Raw genomic sequence first — 27999 nt, 5'->3', positions numbered from 1 at the left:
ATTGCTTCTAACTACCAGTACTTATAATGTTTGTCTGATTTTCTGTTTCAAATTTAGGCTAGAGTCAGATCCCGCCTCCCTGTGCCTGTCAGGCTCAGAGTGGAGGGTAGCCCTAACTCGCAATCTGTGCCCTCTGACCGGAGGCAGACTGATGCACAGCAGCACCCTAGTTTGGATGGTGTTTCGGGTTCAGACCAGCAACTAAATGCCAACTTTGATTTATCACCTCATCACAACACCCCCCCTTCCTCCACCATCACTTATTCACACACTAGCTGCAGTCCCACAGAAGGCTCCGACAAGGAAACTGAACCTAGAATACCAGTGGATCCCTCCCACTGTGAATCCTCTCTATTATCTCAGCTTGAACTTCTAAACCAGGAATGCCAGGAAAAGGAGGCTCTGATCAACAAGATGCATGAGCAGCTTTCTGACATGGAGGAGCTCCACGTTCAGCTGCAGGAGAAGGAGAGACTGAACGGCGAGTACTCAGTGGCCCTGCAGGCTGCACAATCCACCATTGCTTATCTGACTGCCTACAGTCTGGACAACCAGAGCAACCCTGATTCACGTACACTTTCTGGGTTTAACATGGGTTTTGATGTCGACCTCCACAGTAGATGCATGGAGTTGCAGAAAGCCCTACAGGAGAAAGAGGAGCTCAACAACCAGCTTATTGAGCTGCTGAACATGGCAGAAAAGGTCATCACCTCCTCTCAGAGCCAAGATAAGACACCTGAAACTGATGCTCTTTGTTCAAGGATAGAGGGGGCAATACATCAGGTTCATACACAGTCAAGCAGAAATAGCCTAAATGATGTCAGCGACCATACTGGGGATCCTGACCTTGAGCTGCAGCAACATGCAGACTCTTTGCAAAAGGCACTTTTACAACAAAGTAAGTTAAATGCTGAGCTCCAGGAGCAGTTAAGAACTGCAAATGCAGCTGCACAGTATAGTGACCATGCCCACTTAAATGGCCCCACCTGTAGGCAAAGACCAGCAACTGCAGGGATGCTTGAAGATAAGTATGGGGATGACCAAGATGCAGAGAAAGGTTCTAGTAACTCTGATTTACAGCAGGAAATGCTAAAGGTGTTAAAGAAATGCTTTAGTGCAACAGAGTCAGCCGTCTCCTCGTTAGCAGCCCACTGTAAAAACGCTGCAAACCTGGCTTCTGATAAACTAGAACCAAGCGATGACCTGCTGAAGGATTTCGATAATCTTCACAGAGCCCTTGAAGAGAGAAGCAAACTAACTGAATCTGCTGAGCAAGGAAAGAAATACAGCAGGAATGTGTCCACCGCTTCAGCCGAAACTGAAGGACAGAAGCTCCATCAGGACCTTTGTCACCTTTACAAGGTTTTCAGTGATTACTCTCAAAGAATAGCTGATCTCCAGGCATCCATGCAAGAAGAGAGAAGTCACAGAAGAGAGAGCGAGACCCACAGGGCTGCACAAGACGGCAAAGGATTATCACCAGATGTTAAGCTCCAACTAGAGACTTTACATAAGGCTCTGAGGGAGAAAAAGAAAGCTTGTAAAAGCCTGGAAGAGAAACTGGCCACTGCTCTAACCAACACGTCTCCAGAAACTGCACAGAAAGGTTAGATAACGTATTCTTGCAACTGTTGAAGTAAATGTTCTGATAGTTAAAAAAAAAAAAACTGTGAAAAGCGATACAACATTACCTTTTGATGCATAGTTTCTAACTTGTATGAAATGTATTGCTTTTAATAGCAGCTCCTGAGCAGGGAGACAAAAGCGTGCAGGTGGATTTGCAGGACCTGGGTTACGAAACCAGTGGCAAGAGTGAAAACGATAGGGAAGAAAGCAGTAGCACAGGTAGACGGACTATAGGCAGACTCTGCATGTCATCTGCTGGGTGGACTCTAATCTCACTTGTGGATATATCCTTTCCCTAAAACTATGCATGAGGATGGAAAAGCAGGTTGTCTTCAGATGGGTTCTCATAACACAGAGTCTATTTTCTGGTTTTAACTTTGGGTTTCTTCTGCACTATTTTCCCCAATTTGAATTTGCACCGATCAGTTCTTGCATGTTTCACTCTAAGGTTTGGGAATGTCTTTCAAACACTTATTAACCTCTCAGTCTGATTTCTAGCCTTAATCAAGTCTACCTGCATATGGAATAATTGATTCCTTCTGTGGCAATATGTCTCTCAGTGTTTTCCATTATCGTTTTTTTTTTCTTTCAGATCTAGAGGTGGGTGTGAACCCTAGTTGCAGTGCTTCCAGTTTACCCTCCCTGTTGAAAAATGAACAGAACAACTTCTCGTCCACTGAAAATTTGGACTCAAACACCAGCACCCCATACCCAAGTTCCCCAGCTCTCAGTTCAGCTAAAGTAAGCATTTTAATCTTTATTTTAACAATATAAGGGATATCACACAATCATATATTAAAAACAGAAATCTACGCAGTATCAGCCAAAAAATGAATATTGGAATATATTGGCCTGCATCTAAATAGGCATGCTGATAGAAATATACCACTTCTCTCTGTTTCTATTTGAAGTTTAGGTTTATCATATGTTCATGATAATTGGTTTAGTTGTTCTAAAACTTATTGTTGTTGACTAATGGTTCCATGTTTAAGGAAAGTCCCTTGATTATGTATTTTCTAATATTCTGCAATATAAGTATTAAATGTACATATGTTCAATTTTTATATCATATTTGAGTCCATATTGTTAATTGGTCAAGACACAACAATGGTATCATATTGGAAATAAAAGAGTAGTATAGGGACATCCCTAAATAATAGACAAATGATTTAATTCTACTAATATCCCACATCTGTGGGTTTTTTTAACCAGTTATTTGATATATTTTTCAGTACAGAGTCACAGTCAATAATCCCAAACCCTAACCCTTTAAAGTTGACTGGGATACTTTGCAAATCAGACACTAAATTCAGTTTAATTTTCCTTTATAATTTGCAACCATGTTTATGTGAAAAATAGTCACATAAAAGTTTCCAAATAAAATATCTTTTTGAAACTTAATCTCCATACCAGAGTAAATTATCATTTACACTGCACATCTAAAGTCTATAAAAGGATCCATCTCTGACATGGATTATATGGAGGCCAATCTAGTTTGGAAGAAGACAGAAAAACCTGTTGCAGTGTCAGCAAAACACATCAATTACTACTAATGGGGTTACATGAAATTTTCAACTTTAAATCTTATTTTTCTCTGTGAATTCATATGCTCAATTCAGCTTTTCATCTGCTACTTGTTTTTTTTTTTTTTTTTTTTATATTTAGGTCAGTCTGAAAGGCCTACAGATATATGATGAGTATGGTGCATCAGAAGACCCTCTACAACTTCAAGCACAAGTCAGAGAGCTGAAGGTCCAGCTAGAAAACCAGACCAAAGTCATCCTCCAAATGCAAAGTCTCTTGCACAGAAACTCTCTGTCTAGTGACATAGTGGCCAACACCTCTGACCCACTCAGCATCAGGGAAAAAGAAGGCCCACATAAAGTGGATTATGGTCCAGAAAGAGGTGGGAAGCTGAGGGGGCAAAGGGAGGCTGAGAATCAGTCTAGATCCAATGTTGTGAATATGGACCTTTGGAAAGACAGAACACCAAACCGCACCACAAGCGAACAGCTCAACCAAACCCGCAGCCGCTCAACATCACCTGCTAGGTCATACTTCTTAAAATATAACTCTGATTATAATAATCCAATCTTTAATATTGTAAACACATTTGGTGAATTTCTGTTTTCCTCTTTATAGGCTTGATTCTCTGGTGAAGTCGCAGGCCAGAGAGTTGTCACAACTAAGGCAGCAAATCAAGGAAAGCCGCCGGCTGGGAGCTCTGCAGCGTCAACAGCTAGAAGAGCTGAACAAAGCTTTCAAAGAGCTGCTAGATGCTGGAGAAGTGGACTACTACATGGGGGAGGTGATAAAGGTGCAGCTGGATCAGAGTCTGAACCTTCTAGATGGGCTGGAGGGCCGGCTGGATAAAGGTAACCACTACAGTAACTAATAAAGAATGTGATATCTACTCTATTCCTGAATTAGGTCTTTAATGTATGACTGAATAGTTTTATAGATATTCTGCTGATATGTATGTCATGCAAAACAAAGGCAGTGGAAAGAGTTGAATACAAGGAGCAGTCACCCAGTTCTGGTTTAAACAGACTTATTCATGATAAACCTTTTTTTTTCTGTCTTCCAGAGGAATCTCATCTGGCTAATCAAGACGTAGCAGCCTTAGAACTGTCTCGCAGGTACATTAAAAACTCTATACTTATTATAAAAATAATTTGTAACATTTTGTAAACATTTCAATAACATATGTTTAGAAAAAAAAGCATTTACCATGCATGAAGTGTAAGGTTAGAGTTGCCAGCTGTAGATATTGTTGGTTCAGATCCTATACGGTCAAACAGGTCTCCAAAAAATTAATTTGGCCTGAAAATGTAGAAACCTGCAGCTGTTATATAGCTGACAGTGAGCTGGGAGGAAAATGACTAATATATAATGATCTAATAAAAAATCAATCTACTCTAAATAACATTTAGACTTTAAAATTGATCCGAGTTTACTATTAAAGGAAAATTCCGGTTTTTAACACTTTTAGCCCCTTTTCTGTAGTGTCCAGGATGAAATCGAATGATCGACCCCAAAATTTTGACGATTGGTCCTGTCTCTGCTTTTTGGCTCATGCAGAATCCCCCCCTGGCTGCTTCAGAATGGCTTGCATAATGCATGTCCGATAATGTCCTTAAAACAACCTTAAACATTCTTTTTTTTAAATATGCTACTCACCGAGTCGTCAACGCTGTTCAATGACGTTCAAAAACAAGTTTCGTAAAGAAAAAACGTTCCTGTAGTGTTTTATTTAGCATTTTGTAAATCCCATTGAGTTCTGTTGGAATAGTCAATATCCCTCCGCAACCGGAAACGGAAAGGGGGCCGGTTTACACTTAGTTGTAGTCTATTTGCTAGGCCCAAGTGTTTATGCTTCACTGTGTACTCCGACGTCGAGGTGCTAACGTCTCTGTTAAACACTTTAAAAAACTCTGAAAATGGAATACGAAAGGTTGATTCTTGAGGAGGACATATTGGACTTTGAGTTTGACGGTAGAGGATACCGTCGCCAACTAGTGGTCTGGAGTGTGCAACGCTTCAGATTCGAACGGGAAGCGGAAGTTTATAAGCGGTTGTGATGTATCGGAAAAAATAGTTCTGGGATTTACAAAATGCTAAATAAAACAAGACAGGAACGGTTTTTCTTCACGAAACTTTTTTTGGAACGTCATTGAACAGCGCTGACGACCCGGTGAGTAGCATATTTTAAAAAAAGAACGTTTAAGGTTGTTTTAAGGACATTATCGGACATGCACAATGCAAGCCATTCTGAAGCAGCCAGGGGGGGATTCTACATGAGCCAAATAGCCGAGACAGGACCAATCGTCAAAATTTTGGTGTCGATCATTCGATTTCATCCTGGACACTACAGAAAATGGGCTAAAAGTGTTAAAAACCGGAATTTTCCTTTAACATCATAAATGGGCAAATCAGAGCTTAACTGTTGATTGGACAGCTATTTTCCTACACCATAAAATAAAAATCCAGAATTAACTATCGGTTATCATGGGCCAGTTACAGGTTCAAAGACATTTTTAACTATTGCTGCACACTGATGGTCAGCTGGCTTAAATACGCTTTTTTTCTACTTTCAATAAACTAACTTTATGAAATATTTCCAATAACAAAAGAATACAATGACTGGAGATGGATGGCGCTCTGGCCATATCTCCTTTTTTATGCTAACGCTGTTTTAGAACCACGGTAGTTAAACATGAGGCACCGTGCTGGCTACTTAAGAAGATTAAAATCCTTTCAAGCTTGACCAATGAGGTCAAGCATTTTCATAGCTGTTGAAGTAGCTGAAATGTTTTTTCAGCGTAAATTATTGTGATGACAATTAACTCATTGCTAATGGCGACAGTCTTGGGGAGCATCAGCAGGTACCTCTCTCTTATGAAGAGAGCGGGATGGAACCCCATGACAGCCTGTCCAGAATCCAGCAGGACATAGTTTATCTGCGTCTGGAGCTAGATGATGAGAGAGCCGTGTTACAGCAGCACATCAGACTTCTAGTCCAGCAAAACCTCAGTCTGGCTGAGTACACTAGGGAGCAACTAGCCCTGTGAGTTGGTTTCATTTAGACAGGCGTGTTGCTGTGCTGGAATTTTCCTCTGAGTGTTTCCCATAAATGTTATTCTTAATCCTCCTTGATAGGATCATTTGATGCATGTCTGCTCTCTTTCGATTTCTTTTTGCATGCCATTTTTTGCTCCACCATCATTTTCATGTATTGTCAGTTTCCAACTTTAATGTATTTTATGTATAGAATGGACAGCTGATGATGAAAGAAATGTAAATGTTGGACACAAAGTAAACACTGTTATAAGTTATACTGACTGAAGAGGGGGTGAATATAAAAGCACTCCAAACTTGTGAGAAATTTTAATTTACATAAAGATATGAACAATGGATTCTTCTTAACTGCTCTGTACTTTTCAATGTTCTATCACTAAAAATCACAGTAAATTGCATTTGTGGTTGCAACATGACAAAATATGAAGAAGTTCTAAAGGTCTGACATTTCATAAGGTGCCATACAACAGAAGTAAAAACTCTCATACTCTTTTCTTCTCCTAGGTTGGCTAAGGAGTTGCAGGCGAAGAATCAGCTCATTCAGAGCCTTCAGAGTCAGATTGGATGCCAGACTCCCAGCAGCCACCACAGCTCTGACAGCAACTTGAGCAACTCGGACCGGACGGCTCCCTCCTGCCAAAGCAGCACCAACACACAAGGTGGCAGCAGAGAACACAGTGAGTTAAAGCCTTGGAAATAACTAAGAAGGTTTGATCTGTGGTCTCAGGTGTTGCTGGAGAGGGTTAGTGTAAAAGATTAAAAATGCATGTTTCACCACTTCTTGCTAAGTGTAATGTCCTTCATGAACACTTCAGCCCTTGACTATTAGCACAGACAGTCTGGTTGCTGTCTGAAATGGTAACTATTTTCCACTCAGATCCATTCCGTTGCACTGAGGCGTGCTGCACGACAAAGCAGCCTGACCAATGCCACTGCTGGTGTCCAGTTTCAGTCCACCTAAACTCAAAGCTGCATTATTCAGTAGCACCTATCTGGTTCTGTCCTCATATTGTGTATTCCTTGAGACAATATGCAGTAAATGTATAAAAAGCTTATTAAATACACCTTGTAGAGCACCATGGAGCTTAGGAATTAGTCAGAGTGTTAAGAAATGTAAATTTATTTTAAAACAAGTGTCATTCTCCTGTTTCTGTTCAGGCCAGCAGCATTGGGCTGATAACACAGGAACAGCCGTCTCTCCTGCAGGAGGAGCTCAGGAGAAAGTTCTCCCTCCTCACAGACTGCAGGGTTTGCAGAGAGAGAACAGGCGCCTGCAGGAGCAGCTCAGGAGCAACGAGGAGCTCAACGCTACTTTACGCAGCGAACTAGATCTGCATCGATCAATTATGGCTCAGACGAGCTTTCATCACCAAGAGCAGGAACCGGATCAGGGTGAGGACATCTCAGAGCCAAAGACAGGAGCAGCTAAACAAGGTGGAGACATCAGTTCACATGAAAAAGGTGGAGAAAAGCCACACATGAATTCAGGTAAATATGAAGAATTAAAAAGGAGGAAATTTTACTTTGTATTAAACCAACAACCAAAGTACATAAAATTTCCCATCCCTTCAATGTAAGGAAATAATATTAATCTCTGAAATAAGAAGTTTTTAAAGGATCCTGTAAGAGTAGAAAGCCGGCCAGCTGTAGTTTGTGTTTTAAAGGTTAGACCAAAGGGCGTGCTACTATTTCCACATAAACTTCAGCGGCTTGTTGTCCTGACAAGGCAATAAGGGTCAGTATGCGTTACCTCAGCCTGGGAAATGGATGTTTGAGTAGATTTTGTGCATCACTGTAAACATTTGATCAGGGTAGAATAAAGGATTTGGTTGGAGAAGATGAGACAAACTTTCTCTTTCAAAACCTGAACATGTTTCATAATGTTGAGCGTGAGCTTAGGTTGGACCTACAAAAATTATAGTTTGGTTTATATTTGATTAACAATAATTGAATTGTATTGGCTTTAATAGAATTGTCTTCCAAATTGAAGTGCGAGCAGCTAATTTTAATCAAATATATATATATATATATATATATATATATATATATATATATATATATATATATATACTCAGCCAGAGTACAATTGTTACAAAGGTCACATTGATTCGGTTGTTTTTTTTTTTTTAGAGCTGCTGGCTGAACATCTCCAGGAGATCCGAGCTTTACGACAACGCCTGGAGGAAAGCATTCGCACCAATGACCGCCTGAGAGAACAGCTGGAGAGGAGATTAGCTGAGGTGGAAAAGGACCCAGGTACAGAATCCTGCTACAAACCTGATTCATTACTAGGTCTTCGTTAAGATTTAGTCTTTCAGATTTCCTGCATGCAGCCGTTCCTCTAAATATTGATTAACAAATGTTTATGTGCTGTTTTTAGCAGCTACAAACATTTTCATCCACGGGAACGAGGAGCAGGGGCAGCTGGTTAATGAAATGCGGTTCCTTTGGGAACAAAATCAAGTACTGAAGGAGCAGCTCAACATGGGATCCAGAGGTAAATTTGGTTTCTACTTAATTAGCACGATTCCATCGTTGGTGTCAGATTTTCCCTTGCAAACGGTTCTAGTTGTTTTAGACAAACAGAAGGAGAACGAGAAGCTCCGGGAAGCTCTGGCCCGTCGGACAGCCAAACTGGAGCAGAGCAGGAAGGAATGTGAGGATTTGAGGCAGGAAAACGTGAGACTGAAGGAGACGCTGGAGCACAGCAGCCATGAAAACTCGCTCCTGCAGAATTCCCTTCGCTCCAGCAGAGAGGAGCTGCAAAGGTACAAACAAACACAGAGTTCCAGCTCATCCTGCAACATCCTACAATCAGCAAGCACACAACACTCCTTGGTGCAACTCTAACAATGCATCACCAATAGCTTTCCTCTACACTATAAGTACAATAAAACTTGAGTTTGTCATTTGAAAAGTCATCCAGGAAAGCATTCATGCACATGAGCTTAATGAAGGTGTGACCTGCTTACCCTGATCCTTCACACGCAGTCGCAACTCGACACCAGGAATCGGGTTCACTCTCCCTTTCTGCCACTTAGCTTGGGCGGCCGTTCAGGCTCCGCCTACTCCTGTTTATGTACATAGAATAACTATATCATTTGAGATTAACCGAAGCCTCTCTAATTGTATTAAAGAGTTCAAACTTTGTTTCCAGGTTGCAGCGAGAGGTGAAGCTCCAGAGGCAGCAGCTCTCTGACTCCCAGCATCTGCTCCAGTCTCTGCGAGTTGAGCTGCAGGTTTACGAAAACCTAAAATATGACTCCCAAAAGCACGGTAATGTGTCCAGATCTCTTGGTTCTGAATCCACTACCACATTTAAAAGGTTCATATAGGTGTACGCCTGCTCCTTGAACCTAATTATTGTAAATTAAATGTGTTTTGATTGAGTTACAATTGGATTAGTGCAGAAAGTTGTTTAACTGTGCAGTTTGCTTTTGTTCTTTTGGTTATCCTTCTTTCCCCATCAGAATCTCATGAGGAGACCCCACAGCCTGTCCCTGTGTCTCCCTCTGGCTCGGTGAACCTTGCAGAGCTTTTGTCAGAAATCCGACATCTGAGGCTGCAGCTGGAGAGGAGCATCCAGACTAACACAGCGCTGCGGCAGAAACTGGAGGAGCAGCTGCTGAGAGGGCCCAGCCGCAATGAAACCATCAACATCAACTACCTGCTGTCTTCTCCGGGTAAACATGAAGCTCAGTCCTATTGAAATGGAAAGACGTACGAGTAGAAAGAAATGTAGACTGTTTTTATTCATGTGTCTCAGAGGAAGGAGGCCGATCACCGGGTCGTGAAGGCTCTGATCCTCAGCATCGTTCCTTCCATAGCCAACAGCACATCACTGTCAATGGTAAGACAGTCTGTTCAGATCTGGAATAACACTCACTTCATTTCTTAAGAAGCTATTCTATCATTAATATTTTAATTTTATCGCTTTGTTTTTCTTAGAAGTTCAACATAATTTTCACTCCGAGGCGGACGCTGTCTCAGTGTGCAGCAGCTCTGGTGAAAGCATTTCAGGCGCTCCTTCCCGGCTGGTTCCAGGCCACCGGATGTGGGCCAATCGCAATGGACGCCACATTCTCGGCCTGATCGAGGACTACAACTCCCTTCGCAGGCAGATCTCAGAGGGTAGAAAGCTGTCTCGCAGCATGGAGGCACAGCTGAACGAATGTCTGCACGTACTCAGGCAACAGGGCCCTGACAGCGAGGTACTGACTGCACCTCATGTACATAATGTCTTTAAGAATCCAGCACTCGTGAGGATATAATGTTTTTTTTTTTTTCTTTTCTTAAAATATTTTTAGTTAAGAGAAAAGAGACATTTGAAGAGTTTATCCAGCAGCACAAACACCATGCAGCAGGTGTTGGAGGAGGCCAGCCGACTGCTCAAACTACTGTGGAGAGTCTCTCTGCCGTCCGGCTGCACAGCAGAGGGCAGCTCCAGCAACCAGCAGGTAGGAACAACCTCACATGCTGTCAGCACTTTTAAGGAAGCTTCTGAGAGAGACTGAACATCCTGTTTTCTTTCACACCAGGATGAGCTGCTGAAAAATGAGATCGCCAGACTGAAGAACAGATTATCTCAGCAGGAGAGGATGCTGAGTGGAGCTGTGAAACGTCTGCGCACCACCAACCAGCTGAAAGAGGGAATGGAGCGAGTCATCATCGACCAGCGTACGGTTTATTTTCCTCTACCTGTTTGCATGTTTACACTGATGCTCTGTTGGTTAAAATCCCCGTCTGTCCCTCCAGTGTCTCTGACTCATGGAGTATTGAAGAAAGCTCGGGGGAATTTAGAGGTGAGTTAACCTCCCATCCCACTGCCCACTTTTAAGAGTCCTATCGATTTTATTTTTTGTTCTACAGTGGAAAACTGTCCTGCAGTGAATCATTCTTCTTTGTCCCTTTGCTTTTCCTGTAAACTAACATTAGACAAATTACTGCACTCTGTTTGGCCAGAAAGGCCCGTCTGCAGGACCAGGCGAAGGTTAGTGTTTGGGTTGCAGTCTGTAGGGTGAGACTTTGCATGAGTTTAATGCTCCTGCATGAAGTGGAAACAGGCTGGAAACCCTTTGGTTACAACCGCAAACTTCAATGTGTTTTACTGGAATGGACCAACAAAAACATTGCCTCATTGTTAAAAAAAGATAACGGTGCTTTGAGAAATCTGATCGGCCCCCTGAACAATACTTCTGTAACTGCAGAAAAATATTGGTTCTCTAGTAGCTTTTTCATATCTTTAGTCTGACATTTTCTTTGAAAAGCAGCTTAAGATTTAGCAAAATTAATACAAACAGCAAATTTGAAGCCTTTCCACAGATTTTCTGTTGGAATTACATCTTTGTCTAGTTTTTTATTTTTTTTTACTTCTTACCTGGAGTTGCCATTGGTTACGAATTTTAGCTGGATACCCTGAAAATAACCCTTTATTTGCTAGGTTGGACCCATTTAACAGGGGGCTAAATACATATGAAGACATTTTCCAGTTTTTTTAAAGTGAAAAATAACTGTGTTCCATACACTATAGGTGTCTTTTATGTTGGTCTTTCATTAAAATGCAAATAAGTTGAAGTTTGTAGATTGATAAAATGTGGAAACTATTCAAAGGAAACTCTTGCAGGGCACCGTAAGTTTCAAATGGATCCATTTGGGTTCAGTAGACACTATTATAAATACATCTAGACCAGTTTGTTCAGTTTACACAAATATAAAAATATACTGTATTTATGCTTAAAATGTGATTTCTGAACTTTATTAAATAACATGTTTTATTGCTGTGTTCTGCTATCTTAGTAATTGATGCCTGATTAATGGCATTTTAAAATCTACCAGGAATCAGCTTTCAGAAATAAAACCATTGGAGCAGTTTGTGTTGTCAGTCACTGAACCACTTTGTTTTAACCTTAACCGAGTTGGCATTTAGATCAAAATGTCCCGTTTCTATAAATTTTCTGCATGTTTCTGTATCCCAACTCAGTTTTTGACCTGCATGTTTGAGACTAAATGGTCCCTCTCATATCCCCGCTAACTGGCGTCACAACCTTGTGTTTCAGGAGGTCCCAGTCGGTGGGCAGTAGTGGACACTCCGTTTGGACAGAGAAGTTTTCCTGTTTCCAAACAAACACCAGACAAAGACTCTGAATCATCAGATTCCAACGTTGCCTAATTTTTGCACTGCAGCGACTAAACCCAACCCTGCCTTTGATTTTAGCTTTTGAACCCAGATATCATCCTGTCTTCATGTCCTGCTGGGGAGGTGCGAGCTTGTCCCCAGAAATTAAAGCCTTTTTTTTTTTTTTACCCGAATTGCACAACCTTTACTTTTTTTTTTTTAACTGAGGTACTCAAGTTGTATGTTTATTTTAAAAGAATGCCTTTGTAAATAGCAATCCATCCAATGCTGTAAAAAAATATTTTTCCTTTATCATTTTTATATGGCAAAGTATTTTATTACTGTTTTAGCTTGTGTGTGAGATGGCTTTAAGCTACTGTGGGGAAATGTGTTCAAATGCAGTAAAGGAAACTATCATGTTGAATCCCAGAGGTCTGATGCAGTTTGATTTGAAAGAAAACCAAACTTTTACTGTGATACAAAACTTCCTTTAATAACATACATTTGTTTTGAAATTACAAATTTTGGCCATCACTTCTGAGCAAGAACTTATTTTAAAAAGAAAAGTGAAAACAAAAAGAAGCTGAATAGGATTTTTTTTAAATGGTCATGCAGAGGATATATTTAAGTAGCACTTTAGACCTTTCTAGTCATCAGGTTGTCAGTGACCTATAAAACTAGGCCTGGGAATGATGGACCTGTCAGCAAATAAGGAAGAAAGAGCACCAAGATCCCTACAGACTCAGTTCTCCATCAAAATAAGTTTGAAAGATATCAGGCTGTATTCAAGTTATGGTAGAAATATTCAGTTGAACTCTGAATATTGAACATTAATGTCAAACATTTCAAGGCCCTGAACAACAAGTGTTTACTTCAAATTAGGGCTTTCCGTTAGAAAATGTTCCATTTGAAAATATGTCAGAAATGTAGGATTTTGTTTGTATAAAGGACCAAACTCCAACATTTATCTTTGAACAAGTCTGACGAAGGCCTGAACCAGCTGGATGATGTGCTCCTGGCCTTCATGGTTGGCCTTGGAGCCGGGGGTGGGCGGTTTGGACTGAATAGAGGGCAGGATGCCGCTAGCTGGGGAAGATGGTGAACCCCTCCTGAAGTGGCGGGACAGGCTGGAGAGAAGAGTGCTCTAAAGTTGGAAAATAAAGATTGTTAATTATTCATCAAAACAACAAAATAAATCTTATATTGAACTGTAAAACTGATTTAAAGTAGCATTTAGACAGTTGAAATATTCTGTTCCTTCAAACCACCACACAGCCAGCTGGCTCTTAGATGATCTAGAATCAGTTTTAATGGTATTTTCATGATTGAAAAAAGAAAAGAAAAATCAGTAAGGGGTTAATCCCTTTCAGATTCACAATAAGCTGTAGAGCTAGCTAGAGGAAATGATGTCTTCTAAATGGTCATAGGAGCTATTTACAAAACAATTAAGGAGTTAAAGAAAAAAAAATGTAATTTCTGTGCACTAAGAGTAAAGTTCTGTGAATCCAAAGGGAAACTAAATAAGCAGGATTATAATACTGGCTGTTACTAATTTGGATCCTATTAATGAATATTTCATCTCATTAAATAAAAGCTTTATCCGTTTATTTTACAGTAAGAAGACAAATGATGCAATATAGGAATAAAATGGCAGCAAAATGAAGCAAATAATATTTCTAGTTACTTATGACAGAATAGCAAAATGCCAAATAAAACTAATCTGGGTTTAATATATTGTTTTATGTCTAGGTAACTAACATTATCCTCATAGTTTAATATTTTCAAAACTTGCAGGTATGTAAACTCCATAAATTTAGCACATTAACACTTAGACACAGAAAGATGAAGTAAGAATCGACACTAAAGCAGAAATAGGCCGATGCAGAACGTCTGCCCTAACGCCTAAATCCCTCAATCACTATTTAGAGCGAGGAGTATATAGTGGATTTTATAGTGAACTACGTTAACTGACCGTTCAGACAGATTATCAATAATTGTGAATCCCTGTTGGTCACGTAACTCCGCCTCCACAGTGTGGTGCCTGCTCCATCTTTGTTTATTTGTCGCCGCTATCAGGTAGCGACAGCGAGCCACTGTGACAGCTAATCCCATAATGCTTTGTGAGCAGAGCTCTCCTCGCATAGCAATCCGGGATATATCTATTTGTCTAATGACCATGGATGATCACTACTTTTCAAGGTGAATTTTGGGGAAATTCAAGTCCACTACTTTTTCATCCACTAGACGTTCGGACACTCAATTAAAATGGCGAAATCACTACATAGATTATGGCGGACATTCAGCCCTGGACTCTCACCAGTTCAGAGCTGAGCTCCTGTTTGAGCCTCTGTTTGTCTCGAGGGAGGATGGTTGGATCTTTGAGACAGCGAACAGCCTGAGAGATGAGAACGTAGAAGCAGTTCTCCATGGTAAACATCAGCAAGGACCTGGAAGAAAAACTTCAACCATTATGCTCCATTTTTCCCGCTTCAATGGCATAAATGTAACATACAGCCAATATGTCTGAATTAGAACTTTATAGGTGGAGGATGTTATCCATACAACAATCATCACCATCATACATTTTATTTTCTAGGCAGAATTATTAGATATATTTGTTTCCATTTGAATTAGATTTAGTGCAGGAAATTAAATCATTTAATTCTGAAATTTTAAAATGAACTTGTTTTATAAAAGAAGTCAACAGCAGAGTGCCCAGATAGGACCTCCCTGTGCATTTATTTCTGTAATTTGCTCCCATTTAAGCAGCACTAATTTATGTAGAAAAAGATTCAAATAAATGAAGGAAAAAAAACAAAGAATAATAAGTGGGATTAGCTGCCTTTGCATAAATACATTCAAATATTAATTTAAAAGGGGTCAGTTAGAGAGCCTAATAAAAAGAAGAGCCAGTTAGCTGAGAAACTGTTATAAAGTTTAAATAGATTTGTACCAACTTAGAAGATAAAAATGAAATAAAATAAACACCAAACTTTCTTATTAGAGGCAGCAACGTAACAGATTCAGCTCTGACAAAGTTGGAATATTAAATGATAATTTCAGCATAACGGTTTCCTAATTTCAAACTAAGACAAAAGCGATCCTGCTCTTTCTTTGTCTTACTTCAGAGCCTGGATCTCCTCCAATGAAGCCAGAGAAGCTATGCTCAGAGATGCTGGCTCCTTCCTCTTTTCCATCTGAAGACAAACAGCATAAAATCATCACTCCGGTAATTTTGGGTTGATTGAAAGACATTTGGGGTATTCCAAACCCACCTCACTCAGCATGCCCAGGGCCACATTGATGGTGGCCAGCAGGGTCCCAAATGATGGCGCCACATCGGGGTCGAATGCAGGAGTTGTGAAGCTGAGCACAAACAGGGTCCTGTACTCAGCCAGGTCCATACACTGAAAAACAGGCACCAATACAGTCAGGATTTTATCCTAATAATATCACAGTGTTATATAAATGATAATTTGATCGTTTTTGGATGAGAAAAGACTCATTCTGAGGGAGTGACCTGGTCCAGCAGAATCTGGCAGCAGTCTGGAGTGAAGTGCTGCAAAGTAGCCAGAGTTTTACTGAGGATCTTCAGCAGGCTGCATTGCACGGCCAACAAGGCCTTCTGCTCAGCCTCCTCTCTGTCTCCTCCTCCTGATGCTGCATCTTTACTCAAGGTCTGAGGAGGCCGCTGAGCTCGAGGGCCAGGAGGCAACGCCTCACCATTTTTAGACTGAACACAAAATGCACCTTCAGTTACAATGACCCTACCTTGACCGAATTCAAAGTGAAAAGCTCAGATCCTAACCTGTAGGTAATGGTGGAGCATCTTTTTGCTGTGGAGCAGGTATGTGCATGTCTGGCACAGGTAACACAGGTTTATCTACAGACAGAATGACAGAGGAACACAGATTACATTGAAGAATCTTCTACTGATGCTGTGATTTAAGTCAGACTCACCTGCACGTCTCTGAGCAGATTGGGGAGATGAAATTGCCACTCTTTGCAGAAGCTGGAGAGCTGCAGCAGAAATCCCACCGTGTGATCCGCCTCGTCTAAACAGGAAAGGCTTTGCACCGTCCGCACCGCATTCAGACACTGAACAGAGAGGAAACTTTCTGAAATGTCACCTCAACCATCTCAGTTGATGGCATCTGTTAAAGGTGAAACCAAACTACAGCCACAAACCTCAAAGAACATTTTAAAGTTTAGCAGATTCTAAATAGCAAGGGTGAGACTTAAGTTGAATGAAAAAAGGAGGCTAACGAATCTGATAACAGCGGCCCAACCTGTAATATGCGCTCCTGATGCACTCCAACGAAGTCCAGGGCTTCATTGATGAAGTTGTAGCGAAGAGTCTTGAGGAGGCTCTCCATGAGAGACATGCAGAGGCGGTACACGCCTGGCCAGCAGGCAGAGTCCTGCGACTTCCTAGAGAAACTCTGAGGCACATGAATGCAGCTCTAATCAGGGTTTCTTTACAGCTTTCATTTGAAAATCACCGCACTACCTCACCCTTTTATAAGCAAATAGAATTTTCCTATGAATCTATGGAAGATACATCTACAGTAATGCAGATTTTTATGAGGAAAGAGCAGAAAGAAATGACATAAGGCAGGGAAGAGGAGGTTAGAGGGGAATGAAAATGGGATCAAAGAAAAGAAAGAAAGATCGCAGAACAAACAATCTGATAGATGGAATGTGTGTTGATCTTAGATGTTAAGGATTAGAAAATACTGCCTGGCTGCAAGAATAGAGGGAGTCCTTTTCTATGCCTGCAGCTCTACGGTGTCTATAAATATCACTGGTTTTAATGATGACTACATAAAGGTTAGCCTAACTCTACCAGCTACTGAGATGCTAATGGTGAGTTTGGCCACAGTTAGCCGAGTGACTGGTTTTTGAATCCCTGCTCATTAACAGCTGGTCAGATTTATCTGACTGCATTGTAGCAGAAGCTCTTGTTGTGAAGGGCTGTAAAACAACCCTTTCACAATAAGAGCCTCCAAAAAAGTATAACTGATCTGAATTTCAAACAGTAAAAAAATAGACATCCATAGTTTCCTTTAAGCTTTTTAAACTGAATGTGTGTTTTACCTGTGATGCACCGTTAGAGGAGACCTCATACACACTCAGAAGGGGGAGGCAAATGGTTTGAACAACTCCTGCTCCAGCAACAGCTGCTGCCCCCTAAAAGTACAAAGCCAACGCCCCATTCCTTTAGATCAGAATGGTAAAAACTTTTAGAAATGAGAAGCATTTGGTTGCGTTTGTGTACCTGAGGAGTGCGGGCTAAAGTCAGGAGCAGGTGGAGCGCGGCTTCGGTGAAGTAGAGGTTGTGTTTGCAGCGCAGACTGATCTCCACGGCGCTCAGGACTGACGGTAGGACCGGGACCTTCCTCATCACCGACACCCAGTGCTCACCATCCTCATCGGTGCGGCACAGCTCTTTGGCTAAGTGCAAAGCAAGCACACACACCTGAGAAAACAAGATGGAAAAACTCTCTGAAGTCTCTGGATGGAGAGGAAATGACGTTTTCCACGTTAATCAGATCCCGTCTGTCACCCACCCCGTCTCTCTGGTCCTTCTGCAGACTGCGAGGACAGTCCGTCTCCATGCTGTCCTCCTGCTCCAGCATGTCTCCCATCTGACTCATGTGTCGTGTGTTGTCAATGAGCACCAGCGCCTCGTCTTTCACCGTCTCACACACTGAGAGCAACAGCTGGGGCAGCTGGGAAATATCTCCACCTAGTTAAGAGTCGAGAAGATTTCAACCACTGAACGCTTAAATTGGACACACAAGTGAAGAAGAACATTTTGTACCATTGAGTCCCTGAATCTGCAGCACAGAGATGAGAGCAGAGAAGATTTTGGCTTTGGTTCTGTCCATCATCTGGTGGTCAGCCTGCAGGACGCTCTCCAGGATCATGGAGAGCGGAGAAAGGATGTCAGGAGCCGCTGCTACCACACTAAACACAGAAGAAAAGAGTTCAGAGAAGAGAAAAATAATAACTAAATAAATAAAAGATGTGCAACAGACGTTACACACCTTCTCCACTGCTTCAGGAGGATAAGCAGGAGAGTAGCCATCATGGATCCCAGCCGAAAACAAGCCATGGATGTGGGTGTGGTCAGCTGAAAAAAGATGAGGGGCAACATTGGAACCAAATTCAAAATAAAGCAAAGAAAGTTTTTTATATTGTGACTTACAGCAGCTTTAGTCCCATCTAGAACATCCATAAACAGCTTAAGCTTGGTTGAATCTTCCGTGAGATGCATCACATCAGCCTGAAAAAAACAACAAAAAAAACATAAAAAGAAACTGACTTTCTGTTCCTCGGCCAACAATCCAGACAGAACCAATAATCAAATGCCTTAACATGGAAAAACATCTCGAGATCAGTCAGAATAAAATGCATCTTTAAGATGAGATTCAAACAACCTTAATTGATGTGAAAAAAATGAAGTAATGAAAACCATTCATAAAAAAAAAAAAAAAAAAAAACATGAAAAAATAAAAGCTAACGGAGTAAGCATCAACATACATGTGTGGTGGACAGAATCAGCAGCATCCTCCAAGCAGAAATCAGCATCTGTGTCTCTTGGAAGAAGCAGATACCGTCCTCTTCAGTCTCGGCCACATGGCAAACCAAGGACTTCACATACTGAGACCAGTAGTCATAGCGCCGCGCGTTTGAGAACTTCTGAAGGCCGTCTTTCAGGGACTGCTCCAAAGAACCACTGTAACATCACAGGAACAGCACATTTAAAGACCAGCTTTATATTTTTAATCTTGATTTCTGTTGTCAGTTCAGAACCAGAAGTCTACCTGACGACGTAGTAGATCTCCAGACCGATGATTTTCATGACAAACGCACAGGCCTCCAGAACACACGGCTAATGATGACAAACCATCAGTGTTTATAAGTATCCAGTTTATCATTAAGCAGTTATTTTAGAAATATGAAATTAGGATGTAATTCATTGTTTTTTGTTTTTTTTTTGTTTTTTATAAAGGAAAATGAGGACCTCTGCGGTGTCCGATGATGGGGTCAGGGTTCCAAATAGAGGAGTCGTCAAATTCTCCCAAAATCTTTCCCTGCACACAAAAGCAAAACACCGTCAGGTTTTCATTAACTCTTAAAACATGCATATATTTATCTTCTTTTGTTTTGTTTTACATGCGTGTTCTTACTTGGTGCGAAGGACAGATATGGCGCTGTCTCTGCGATCCTGCCACAGGGCCAGGAGGAAAGCCAGAGCTGCCCGGTGGAGCAGCGGAGGACACCAATACTTTCCCTGCTGCTTGGAGTCGATTAGATCCAACACCACATGGAGGCAGCTCCACTCCCCCACTAGAAACTCCTGCAGGTTCATCATAGATATAATATATCTAGATGCTATAATGTTTAAAGAAAACATTAAAGCGGTCTGCTCCCTACCTTAGACCCCTCGTTTCCATCTTTCACCTCCAGGTTGAGGAACAGTTCAATGAGGCCTGGCTGAGTTTCCACAGCAACTGTGAGGAACTCCAGGATCATCACCTTGATCCTCATGTCCTCCGTTTTGCTCTGCAGCCGGGCAAGAAATGCATCTCTGATAGCCGCTGCATCGCTGCCAAGGCAGGCATATACGGACATGGGAGCCACCTACAAACAAAAGGAGTATGGTGGGGATGAGTGCAAAAAAGACTGCATCAGATCTAAATGGGCGCCATGGCAGAGAAAGCCTTACTGTGGCGAGCCGCTTTAGGAGCTGGATGGCAAGCCGGGGCAGAGCTGGATCATGTTTGTGGTAAATATATTTGGCTAGGACCACTATGAGGTTACTGCCCTGGCCGCCGTGATGCGTCAGCGCTTGCTCCAGGGGGGACACCGCATCGGACGGGGGCTTCAGACGGATCACGTTGTTGGTGACAGAGAAGGCCAGTTTGACCGTCTGGATCAGAATCTGACCCGGACCTTCAGAGCCAGAGCTGTAAGAACACCAGAGAACATTTAAATTAATAAAGAAAGAAACAATGATAAAAAGAGAATGTGATAAGGAGAAGAAAAAAACTTTATATTGAGTTGTTTACCTGCTTGGCTGTGCAGCCAGGACAACATCTATGGTGTCCACTCCAACACCCATGATGTTGACGACGGCCTGTCCAGCTTCTGTGTTTGCTAAACTGTAGATACAAAGGGACTGCAGGGTGGGAGTGCTGCAAGGACACAGGAAAGAGCCACGTTTAAACAAGTATGAAATACAATCTTTTAACAACATTAGCCTACACAGATAAAAACAGCAGTCATTAAAACCTGCAGTACGTTGATAAAAGACAAACTACACTCAGGGAGGCAGAGTGCTAAAAAATAAAGGTGCTAGAAATATTCTAGGATGGAAACTGACTAGAACCAGCAGGTCAGAGAACAGAAATAATTAACCAAATATCCAATCTAACATAAATAAAGAATGCAGGACTGATTTAGGGGGAAACTGATATTTAATTATTTAACCCCACATCCCAGCTCTCTAAATGACCTTAACAACGTTAAATAAAAATGAGAATAAAGAGAAAGTGTCCCCATACCTGCCCTGCTCCTCCCCTTCCGGGCTCAGATTGAGAATGGCGTGTATCAACTCCAAGATATAGCAGCCTGCAGAGACAGACATGTCAACTCTTTACTCAGGGTTCTTGTAGTGAGGAAAGGGAAACAAAAAAAAAACAACAACAGATGTTTACCTATTCTCTCTCTGACTCCGTAGGTATTATAACGCCACTTATGGTATGTAGGCAGCATCTCCTTTAACACCAGCAGCACACAGGGAATCAGCCCTTTGCTTTGAGTGTTTCCAAGCTGTCCCTGAAAGCAATTATGTAGAAAGAGCAGGACTTCATCTCAGATCCTTACTTCATTTAAAAAAAAAAAAAAAAAAGATTTTTTTTTTTACCTTAACTAAGGTTGTAATGAGACGAAGGAAGGCAATGGTGACAGCATACTCCCCTCTGGGCTGCTCAATCTGCACCAACAGGTTGCCGTAGTTACCCGCCTTCATCCCCTCAGCACTTAAGAAAAAAACAAAATGCGTCTGATACTTTACAGACAAATCCAAACATTCAGCCAAATGCAATCTGGTGTTTTTGGTTTACCTGATACACTGGGCCATGTTGGTCAGAGGGTTGGAGGCGAAGGGGAGGAAACCGGTGTGATGCAGACTAGACCACACCTGAGGGTCAAAAAGGACACAAAATAAGATGATTAAAGATCTGGATTTATTTATTCTTCTAAATTAAGAGAAAACAAACACACACCTTCCCTGGCATCCTGGCAGCAAGGACAGAGAGGCAACTCACACAGGAGGCAATCACATCCACTGGAGGGTTGATGACCGACGTTAATCTGACAAGAGAGACGTGCCTCATAGGATCAACAAAATAAGCATTTTTGACAAATATGTCTGGAGTTAGATTACCTCTGCAGCAACATGTAAATGCGTGAAGTTAGAGGCAACAAACAGTCAGACACAGTCCAGTCCACGCTGATGATCTTATGGACCAGATCCAGGATGGGCTTCACACGAGCACAGTGAGCGAGAACATCTTCAAACAAACCAGTTAATTAGTTAGAAAGATGCTAATCAGAATATGGAACAGAATAACTTCAGTGACAAGTCAACAGTTTAAAGGTAAATAAAGGTGTTTTTCTTTCAATCAACTTTTATTCAGATTTGGTTGATGTCAGAACGACTGACGGATGTTTCTGTACCTGCAGTGGAGACGACGTGCAGCAGCATCTCCACCTCGCAGGTGAATAGAGTCCAAGCGCTGTACGAATAGTCCCACCTCACCATGTAGCCCTGCTCCCCGGCTATCATCACCTGACCCAGCACTCCCTGGGGCATCCACAGGTTCGTCTGACCCGTGCCTGTTTATTGACGAAGGACCACACGATGAGTCAAAGATCTCCTAATTTATAAAGATAAGATTAAATGTAAGGACTAACCCAGAGGGTAGAGAAGTTTAGGAGTCTGTCGCCTCCATAACGTCTCATCATCCTTGGAAATTATGTCATTGGGCTTATGTTTGTAAACTTGTGTGTAGAAGGACATCTTATCCAAGAAGTTATACACCTGCCAAACACAAGAAGGAAAAAAAAAAAACATTGTTGTTTCTGTATGAGACTCTCATAACTACTTTTGTTCAGTGAGATATTTCACCTTCTTTACAGTCGACTTGTTGGACACGAGTGCGGTCAGAAGCTGCAGCAGAGGTCCGATCTTGTGGGGGAACATCCCAGCTGCGCTATCCAGGATCATCCCCAGCCCCCTGTTTGGCTTCTGGATTCAAATATAGAAAACAACACTGTCAAAATTAATGAACAATTTTAGCTACAGTTTCTGTCCTTTTCTTTGTTTTATTTTTCTTACCATTTCCCAAAAGACTTCAGCTAAACTGGGAGCAGAGAGGACCTCACAGGCAGCTTCTATCAGGTGAGATTCCTCCACACCATTAGCCTGCAACAAAAAAATGCAAAAAAAAAAGTCAATAACAGACACAGGTTAAAGGTATAGAGATTTTTTTTTTTCCAAACACAGCACCAGGTAATACCTGTAAGCTCTCTTCTTCAAACGAGGTAATCACAAATGAAAGCAGGCCGTAGATACACATTTTGGCTGTGCTTGCTGTACACTGGAAAGATGACATAGAAATTGTTAGATCTGCTTTAATCTGCTCACCAGAGAAGCATGACACTCTCAATTCAATTAAAATGGTTTCATACATTATTTCCTGAGACTCCAAGCCCCTTCAGCATGGCTGAGAGGTACTTGAAGACCCCCAGCTGCAGAGCAGTGTTGCCAATCCTCCTGACCACAGGACTGGACTCATCCGGTCTGAGGGTGTGTCTCAGCAGGACCCAGGCCAGCAACACGGGTCCATGATGAGGGATGTCACCAAATGTCAACAGCAGCTGATCCATCTCCTGGAAAAGCCGGAAAATACACAGACATCATTAATTTACATCCTTTGAGGGTTTTTTTTTTTTGTGGGGGGCTAAACCAACTGCTCATTAAAATCAGACCTTAACGACATCAGGGGCCCCAGAAAACTGATGCTGCTCTGTGCAATCCTCCAGAGCGCACTTGTGCAGAAAATCGATGTCCATTCCCTCCACCAGGATGAGAGAGCTCAAATATCTGCAAACCAGAGAAACAAAAACCCATTAAAAACTACTTAAAAATAGACCAATCAAATATAACCTCAGATCAAACGGCTTTTATCAACTTTCTTGTTAAATATAAAAGAAGGACTTATTTAGAGATGTTTCTCATATCTATAGCTGATGTTTTGGCACAGATCAACTCAGCCATTTTTCCTACCAGTTTAAATTTTATCTAGAATTCCAGACTTTTTCAGATCAGAAAGGAAATAACTGCTTATATATTTTTTTATATGGAATTATAAAATGTGTATTCTTATTCAAGTTTATCTAACCAGACAATACCTACTCTTTAATGAGTCTTACCCGATTCTGTCCACTATAGCATCCATGCTCTTGTCTACTAGGTGTCTATTGGTCTGTCGTAAGCCGAAGCCTTGTTCTTTGAACATTTTGGTAAATTTCAGAAGGTCAGATGGGCTCATCTCAAAGTACGCATAGTACAGGAAGATGATCTCCAGCACCAGGGATTGTTCTCTCAAACACTGCATAAACCAGCGTGAGACCTGCCGCTCAGTCTGTTAAAAACAAACAAAAAAAAAACATTACCAACGGTAAAACAATCCTTGTGTTCATGTATCATATAAAAATCCCAATTAAATCAGATGAGGTTTATGGTTGTGGCAGATAAAAAGGGTTGAAAAGCTCAAAAGTTTTCGAATATTTCTGCAGGGCGCTTACCATGAGGTTGCCATGGGTTTCCCATGTCGGTGCTTCGGCCTTGAACAGATTCTCAAACTGCGACTGATAGTTGCTCACCAGGTCTTTCTCCAATTTGTTGACACAGTTACTGTACTCAGACTACAAACAGAAAAACAAACACAAGCAGAAACCGGATGTTAAATAATAGAACCAACAATCTTCACCACCAAATACTTTCTCTGCACTTAACATAAATGTAGCTGCTTCTCACCCGGTAGGGATGGCGCTCATCCTGAAAGTATGTGAGCAGGAGGAGAACACATCTAAGCAGACACATGCGCTCCTCATAATAGTAATCAGCTATCTGCAAAAAAAAAAACAACCCAAAAACAATGCATAACAAATAAAAATCATAATTAAAGAATAAACACTGTAATTTCAAAAACTACAATTAAAATCCATAGTTACAGATTTATAGAATCACCTTAATGAGAAGTGCCTGGCTTTGCCGTTCATCCTTCAGAACAACCTGTAGAGAAAACCCTAATTAATCATCACCAATAATGCACTTCTTTCTCTCTTTGTACCACTTGATGATTGAAAAAGCTGATGGGAGAGACACTTAAAAAGAAAAAAAGTTAAAATACTTTTAACGAGTCCTGAGTTCCTCTGTAGTCCTCCTGCAGGTACCACTGTAAAAGCTGCACGCTCTGCTGCTCGTCCAGATTCTGTGACATTTAAGAACGCAAAGCTTAGCACACCCACTGACATCCAATGCATGCATGTGAAACTAAAAGAAAACTCACCAACAATTTACTGATCCTGAACCCAAAGTCCTTTAGAGGCTGTGCTACATCTTTGTTATCCTTCACTTTTCCAGCAGAGGATGAGCTACAGGACAAGAAGCTAACCATTAGTCAACGGATGCCAAACTGTAGTCCCTTGAGGGCCGGTGTCCTGCAGCTTTTAGAGGAGTCTCTGCTTCAACACATCTTAATTCAATAATTAGGTAATTAGCATGAATTTGGAGAACTGAGGAGATTCTTGTTCATGTAAGTTGGAGCAGGGAGACATCTAAAAGCTGCAGGACAACGGTCCTTGAGGACTGGAGCTTGACATCCCTGCATTAGTCATTCATTTATAAATAACAATGCATATGTTGCAAAATGATTTAAACCTGTACCTGGGGAGCTTGTAGTAACCAAGTCCTTGATGCAGTCTGTCCCAGTTTCTGTCAAGCTCTCCCTCTATCTGAGCCTGCAACGTTCCAAAACAAACATGTTTTTCTTTTATTGGAGTAGGAGCTAGAAGTACCAAAAGTAAACTGACCAATTAAATGTTCAAAGTAGTCATAGAAGAAATGAGGAGACATACCGGCTCCCTCAATGCAGATCTCCCCAACAAAATAGTCCATAATTCTCGACAGCTCCTGAAAGAGATGAAAGTGGTGTATTTAGGTAAACTACTGCTGGAAATGAACATTAGCAACGTGTGATACAGAACACAGGATAAGGCAGTTTGAATGTGGAGCACAAATTGTGCAGAGTTTATAAACCCAACACATGTCAACATCCATGTCCTGATTCCTTTGGTACTTGATTGTGTTTTAGCTGATATGATCGCTACTTCACAGTAGTAAATGGCAAATCACCTCAAGATGCACTGAGTATATGTTCATTACGAAGCTAGTGTAGTGGGAAAAAATATTCAACTATTCACCCTAGTTAAATTATCGGAGATTGATGGAGTTCACTCAGTCTCCACTTTTTTTTAAACAAATTTTTGCAAAGAGAGAACAGTTCATCGTACAGCCCTTATGGCACAGCATTCAGTCTTGTTTTGCCTGAGCAGCATTTGTTCCCCCTTACTTACAACAATGAAAAAGTAGTTTGAGTCAAAACAATTTACAGACACTTTGATTAACAGTAACATGTTATGAATAAAGCTTGAGAAAGAATCTGGCTTGTTTTGGGAAGAAGCTATGTCTGGCCAACAAACATCTTCACACAGGGGCATTGTGTGGCCTTGCAGGTGAAAGAGACTGAGTGAAAACTTTTATAATGAGTAAATAGGATAAATTATTATATGAAATAAGAGAAATCAAAATTTTCCGACACTAGACAGAGCATCTGCACTATGATTGCTATATCAACGTTTAAAAAACTGCATTCTCAAAGAAAATACTTAACTGCAATGTAAGTGTGATATTCCATCGACATGGATATATAGCTTAAACTAAAACTTCTAAATTCATAACTATTATACTAAAAATAAATGTAAGCCAATTTCGTGGTCCTGTGTGTAACAAACAGCTGCGTGGCTTTTCCCCCTAAACACTTAATGGCAGTTTAATTTTAATAGTTGTTGAAGAAACTAACTAAAAGAGAGTCTAATTCGAATTAACGTGGTGTTTTCATTAAAAAAAAGTAACATCACTCGGTAAGTTTTGTTCCTGTTGTTGACATGCGGCGCCGCACTGAAGAATAGCCTTTCAAATATTAGCAGTAGTTGCTAAGCTAACGGAGCGTGGCGCTAATAGTTATAAAGACAGACCGTCAAATGTACCGACGCCTTCCGTTTAATATGCGGGGCTTCGTTCGAATATACTTTCTCCTTAATATTTTTGTTAAAATAATTCAGACAATCTAAATGTTAAATGAAGTGTGTGGCTGTAAACCCACCTAACGCTCATCTCCGATTCCGCCATCTTCGCTCCGGCTCTGTGATTGGTCAGTGCTCAGCACCGTCACACTATCTTCTTCTTCTTCTTATGGGATTTTATGGCGGTTGGCAGACTTGTGAATTGTGCATTACCGCCACCAACTGATATGGAGTAAAGCAAGATAACAGGAAACGATTCACCCCCCCCCCAAAAAAAAAAAAAAAAAAAAAAAAAAAAAAAAAAAAAAAAAAAAACCTGTGTAACTTAAACCAACATAATACTAAATCACATTTGCCCATATAATTTTAATTTACTCTAGGTCATCTTAACTCTGCCAGTTTCTGATGGTCCCATCGGTCCTCCCATCATACTTCCAACCATCTCCCAGTTCAAATCTTTAATGTCCAGATATTTTTCTGCAGCCTTCACTATTATTTTGATTTTTTCCGTTTTTTTTGTTGTCTGTGCAGTACAATTAATTACTTCTACCATGAAAAGAACAAAATTTGTCTTTTTAACAATAAGTGAGTCTTCATTAATTTTTGGAGATTTCTCTAGAGGTTTGGAATTTGCTGTGTGTTGAACTGTAGGTTTGGGTTTTTCTGACTGAGATGGGATCCTTTTTGCAGCTTCAGCGTAGGTTATTCCGAGCTCAAATTTCATTTTTTTAATTTCCTCAGACCTTTTGCTTGCTTCACAGCCGCGATAGGCAGCAGTATGTTCTCCACCACAATTACAGCATTTTATTTTAGCTTCTTTTCCACATTTTCCGTACTCATGTTCTCCTGCACACCTTCCACACCTCTGTTTCCCTTTACAAACTGCTGCAACGTGACCGAATTTTTGGCATTTGAAACATCTCAATGGTGGAGGATTGTAGATTTTGACATTATAGCTTATGTAACCGATGAATACTTTGCTTGGTAATTGCTCTTCTTCGAATTTAATTAGCACAGATAAACTGTCAGATCTTTCTCCGTTTCTTGTTGTTTTTAACCGTTTTACTTCTTTTACTTTTGCACCGCTTATGTTTTCCAGAATCTCTTTTTCAGAAATTTTTAGAGGAACTCCTCCAATGACTCCCCTGCTGATCTTTTTGTTCTCCATTAGGCTGCACTGAACTCTTATCCCGTCAATTTTGTTGATACGTATTGCTTTGCCTTGCTGGGCGCTG

The 27999-nt window shown here is 41.0% G+C and overlaps 2 protein-coding genes across 2 annotated transcripts in view; one reads left to right on the top strand and one right to left on the bottom strand.

Annotated features, from left to right (window-relative positions):
- Nucleotides 1–12748, top strand: part of cdk5rap2 (CDK5 regulatory subunit associated protein 2) — a 48346-nt gene extending 35598 nt beyond the window's left edge. Inside the window, exons 32-51 of the mRNA XM_038274979.1 lie at nucleotides 58–1606; nucleotides 1741–1845; nucleotides 2219–2367; nucleotides 3292–3677; nucleotides 3769–4001; nucleotides 4214–4265; nucleotides 6709–6881; nucleotides 7363–7692; nucleotides 8335–8460; nucleotides 8585–8701; nucleotides 8783–8972; nucleotides 9362–9480; nucleotides 9675–9887; nucleotides 9971–10054; nucleotides 10153–10415; nucleotides 10512–10661; nucleotides 10743–10881; nucleotides 10960–11006; nucleotides 11140–11194; nucleotides 12261–12748. Of these exons, the coding sequence (XP_038130907.1) occupies nucleotides 58–1606; nucleotides 1741–1845; nucleotides 2219–2367; nucleotides 3292–3677; nucleotides 3769–4001; nucleotides 4214–4265; nucleotides 6709–6881; nucleotides 7363–7692; nucleotides 8335–8460; nucleotides 8585–8701; nucleotides 8783–8972; nucleotides 9362–9480; nucleotides 9675–9887; nucleotides 9971–10054; nucleotides 10153–10415; nucleotides 10512–10661; nucleotides 10743–10881; nucleotides 10960–11006; nucleotides 11140–11194; nucleotides 12261–12373 (4593 nt within the window). The 3' untranslated portion in view covers nucleotides 12374–12748. The remainder of the gene's footprint in view (nucleotides 1–57; nucleotides 1607–1740; nucleotides 1846–2218; nucleotides 2368–3291; nucleotides 3678–3768; nucleotides 4002–4213; nucleotides 4266–6708; nucleotides 6882–7362; nucleotides 7693–8334; nucleotides 8461–8584; nucleotides 8702–8782; nucleotides 8973–9361; nucleotides 9481–9674; nucleotides 9888–9970; nucleotides 10055–10152; nucleotides 10416–10511; nucleotides 10662–10742; nucleotides 10882–10959; nucleotides 11007–11139; nucleotides 11195–12260) is intronic.
- A 37-nt stretch (nucleotides 12749–12785) lies between these two features.
- On the bottom strand, nucleotides 12786–26870 carry nup188 (nucleoporin 188). The gene is made up of 43 exons (XM_038274978.1): nucleotides 26845–26870; nucleotides 25538–25592; nucleotides 25347–25420; nucleotides 24970–25054; nucleotides 24811–24891; nucleotides 24648–24692; nucleotides 24435–24527; nucleotides 24203–24322; nucleotides 23828–24039; nucleotides 23384–23498; nucleotides 23084–23284; nucleotides 22912–22992; nucleotides 22731–22817; nucleotides 22521–22640; nucleotides 22307–22433; nucleotides 22070–22228; nucleotides 21777–21903; nucleotides 21616–21703; nucleotides 21454–21530; nucleotides 21255–21369; nucleotides 21046–21166; nucleotides 20893–20959; nucleotides 20398–20523; nucleotides 20055–20295; nucleotides 19763–19969; nucleotides 19516–19685; nucleotides 19350–19419; nucleotides 19150–19217; nucleotides 18866–19061; nucleotides 18531–18608; nucleotides 18370–18455; nucleotides 18144–18289; nucleotides 17890–18068; nucleotides 17598–17798; nucleotides 17417–17509; nucleotides 16609–16761; nucleotides 16280–16417; nucleotides 16128–16202; nucleotides 15840–16052; nucleotides 15595–15726; nucleotides 15443–15516; nucleotides 14637–14766; nucleotides 12786–13463 (listed from the first exon to the last, which is right to left on the bottom strand). The coding sequence occupies exons 1-43, from the start codon at nucleotides 26868–26870 to the stop codon at nucleotides 13284–13286; spliced, it is 5232 nt and encodes a 1743-aa protein (XP_038130906.1). The 3' UTR covers nucleotides 12786–13283.
- Nucleotides 26871–27999: the final 1129 nt, after the last annotated feature.

Source organism: Cyprinodon tularosa, unplaced genomic scaffold (assembly GCF_016077235.1).
Source record: "Cyprinodon tularosa strain WSP-4 unplaced genomic scaffold, ASM1607723v1 ctg94, whole genome shotgun sequence".
Taxonomy (NCBI): domain Eukaryota; kingdom Metazoa; phylum Chordata; class Actinopteri; order Cyprinodontiformes; family Cyprinodontidae; genus Cyprinodon; species Cyprinodon tularosa.
This window is presented reverse-complemented; position numbering and strand designations above follow the sequence as displayed.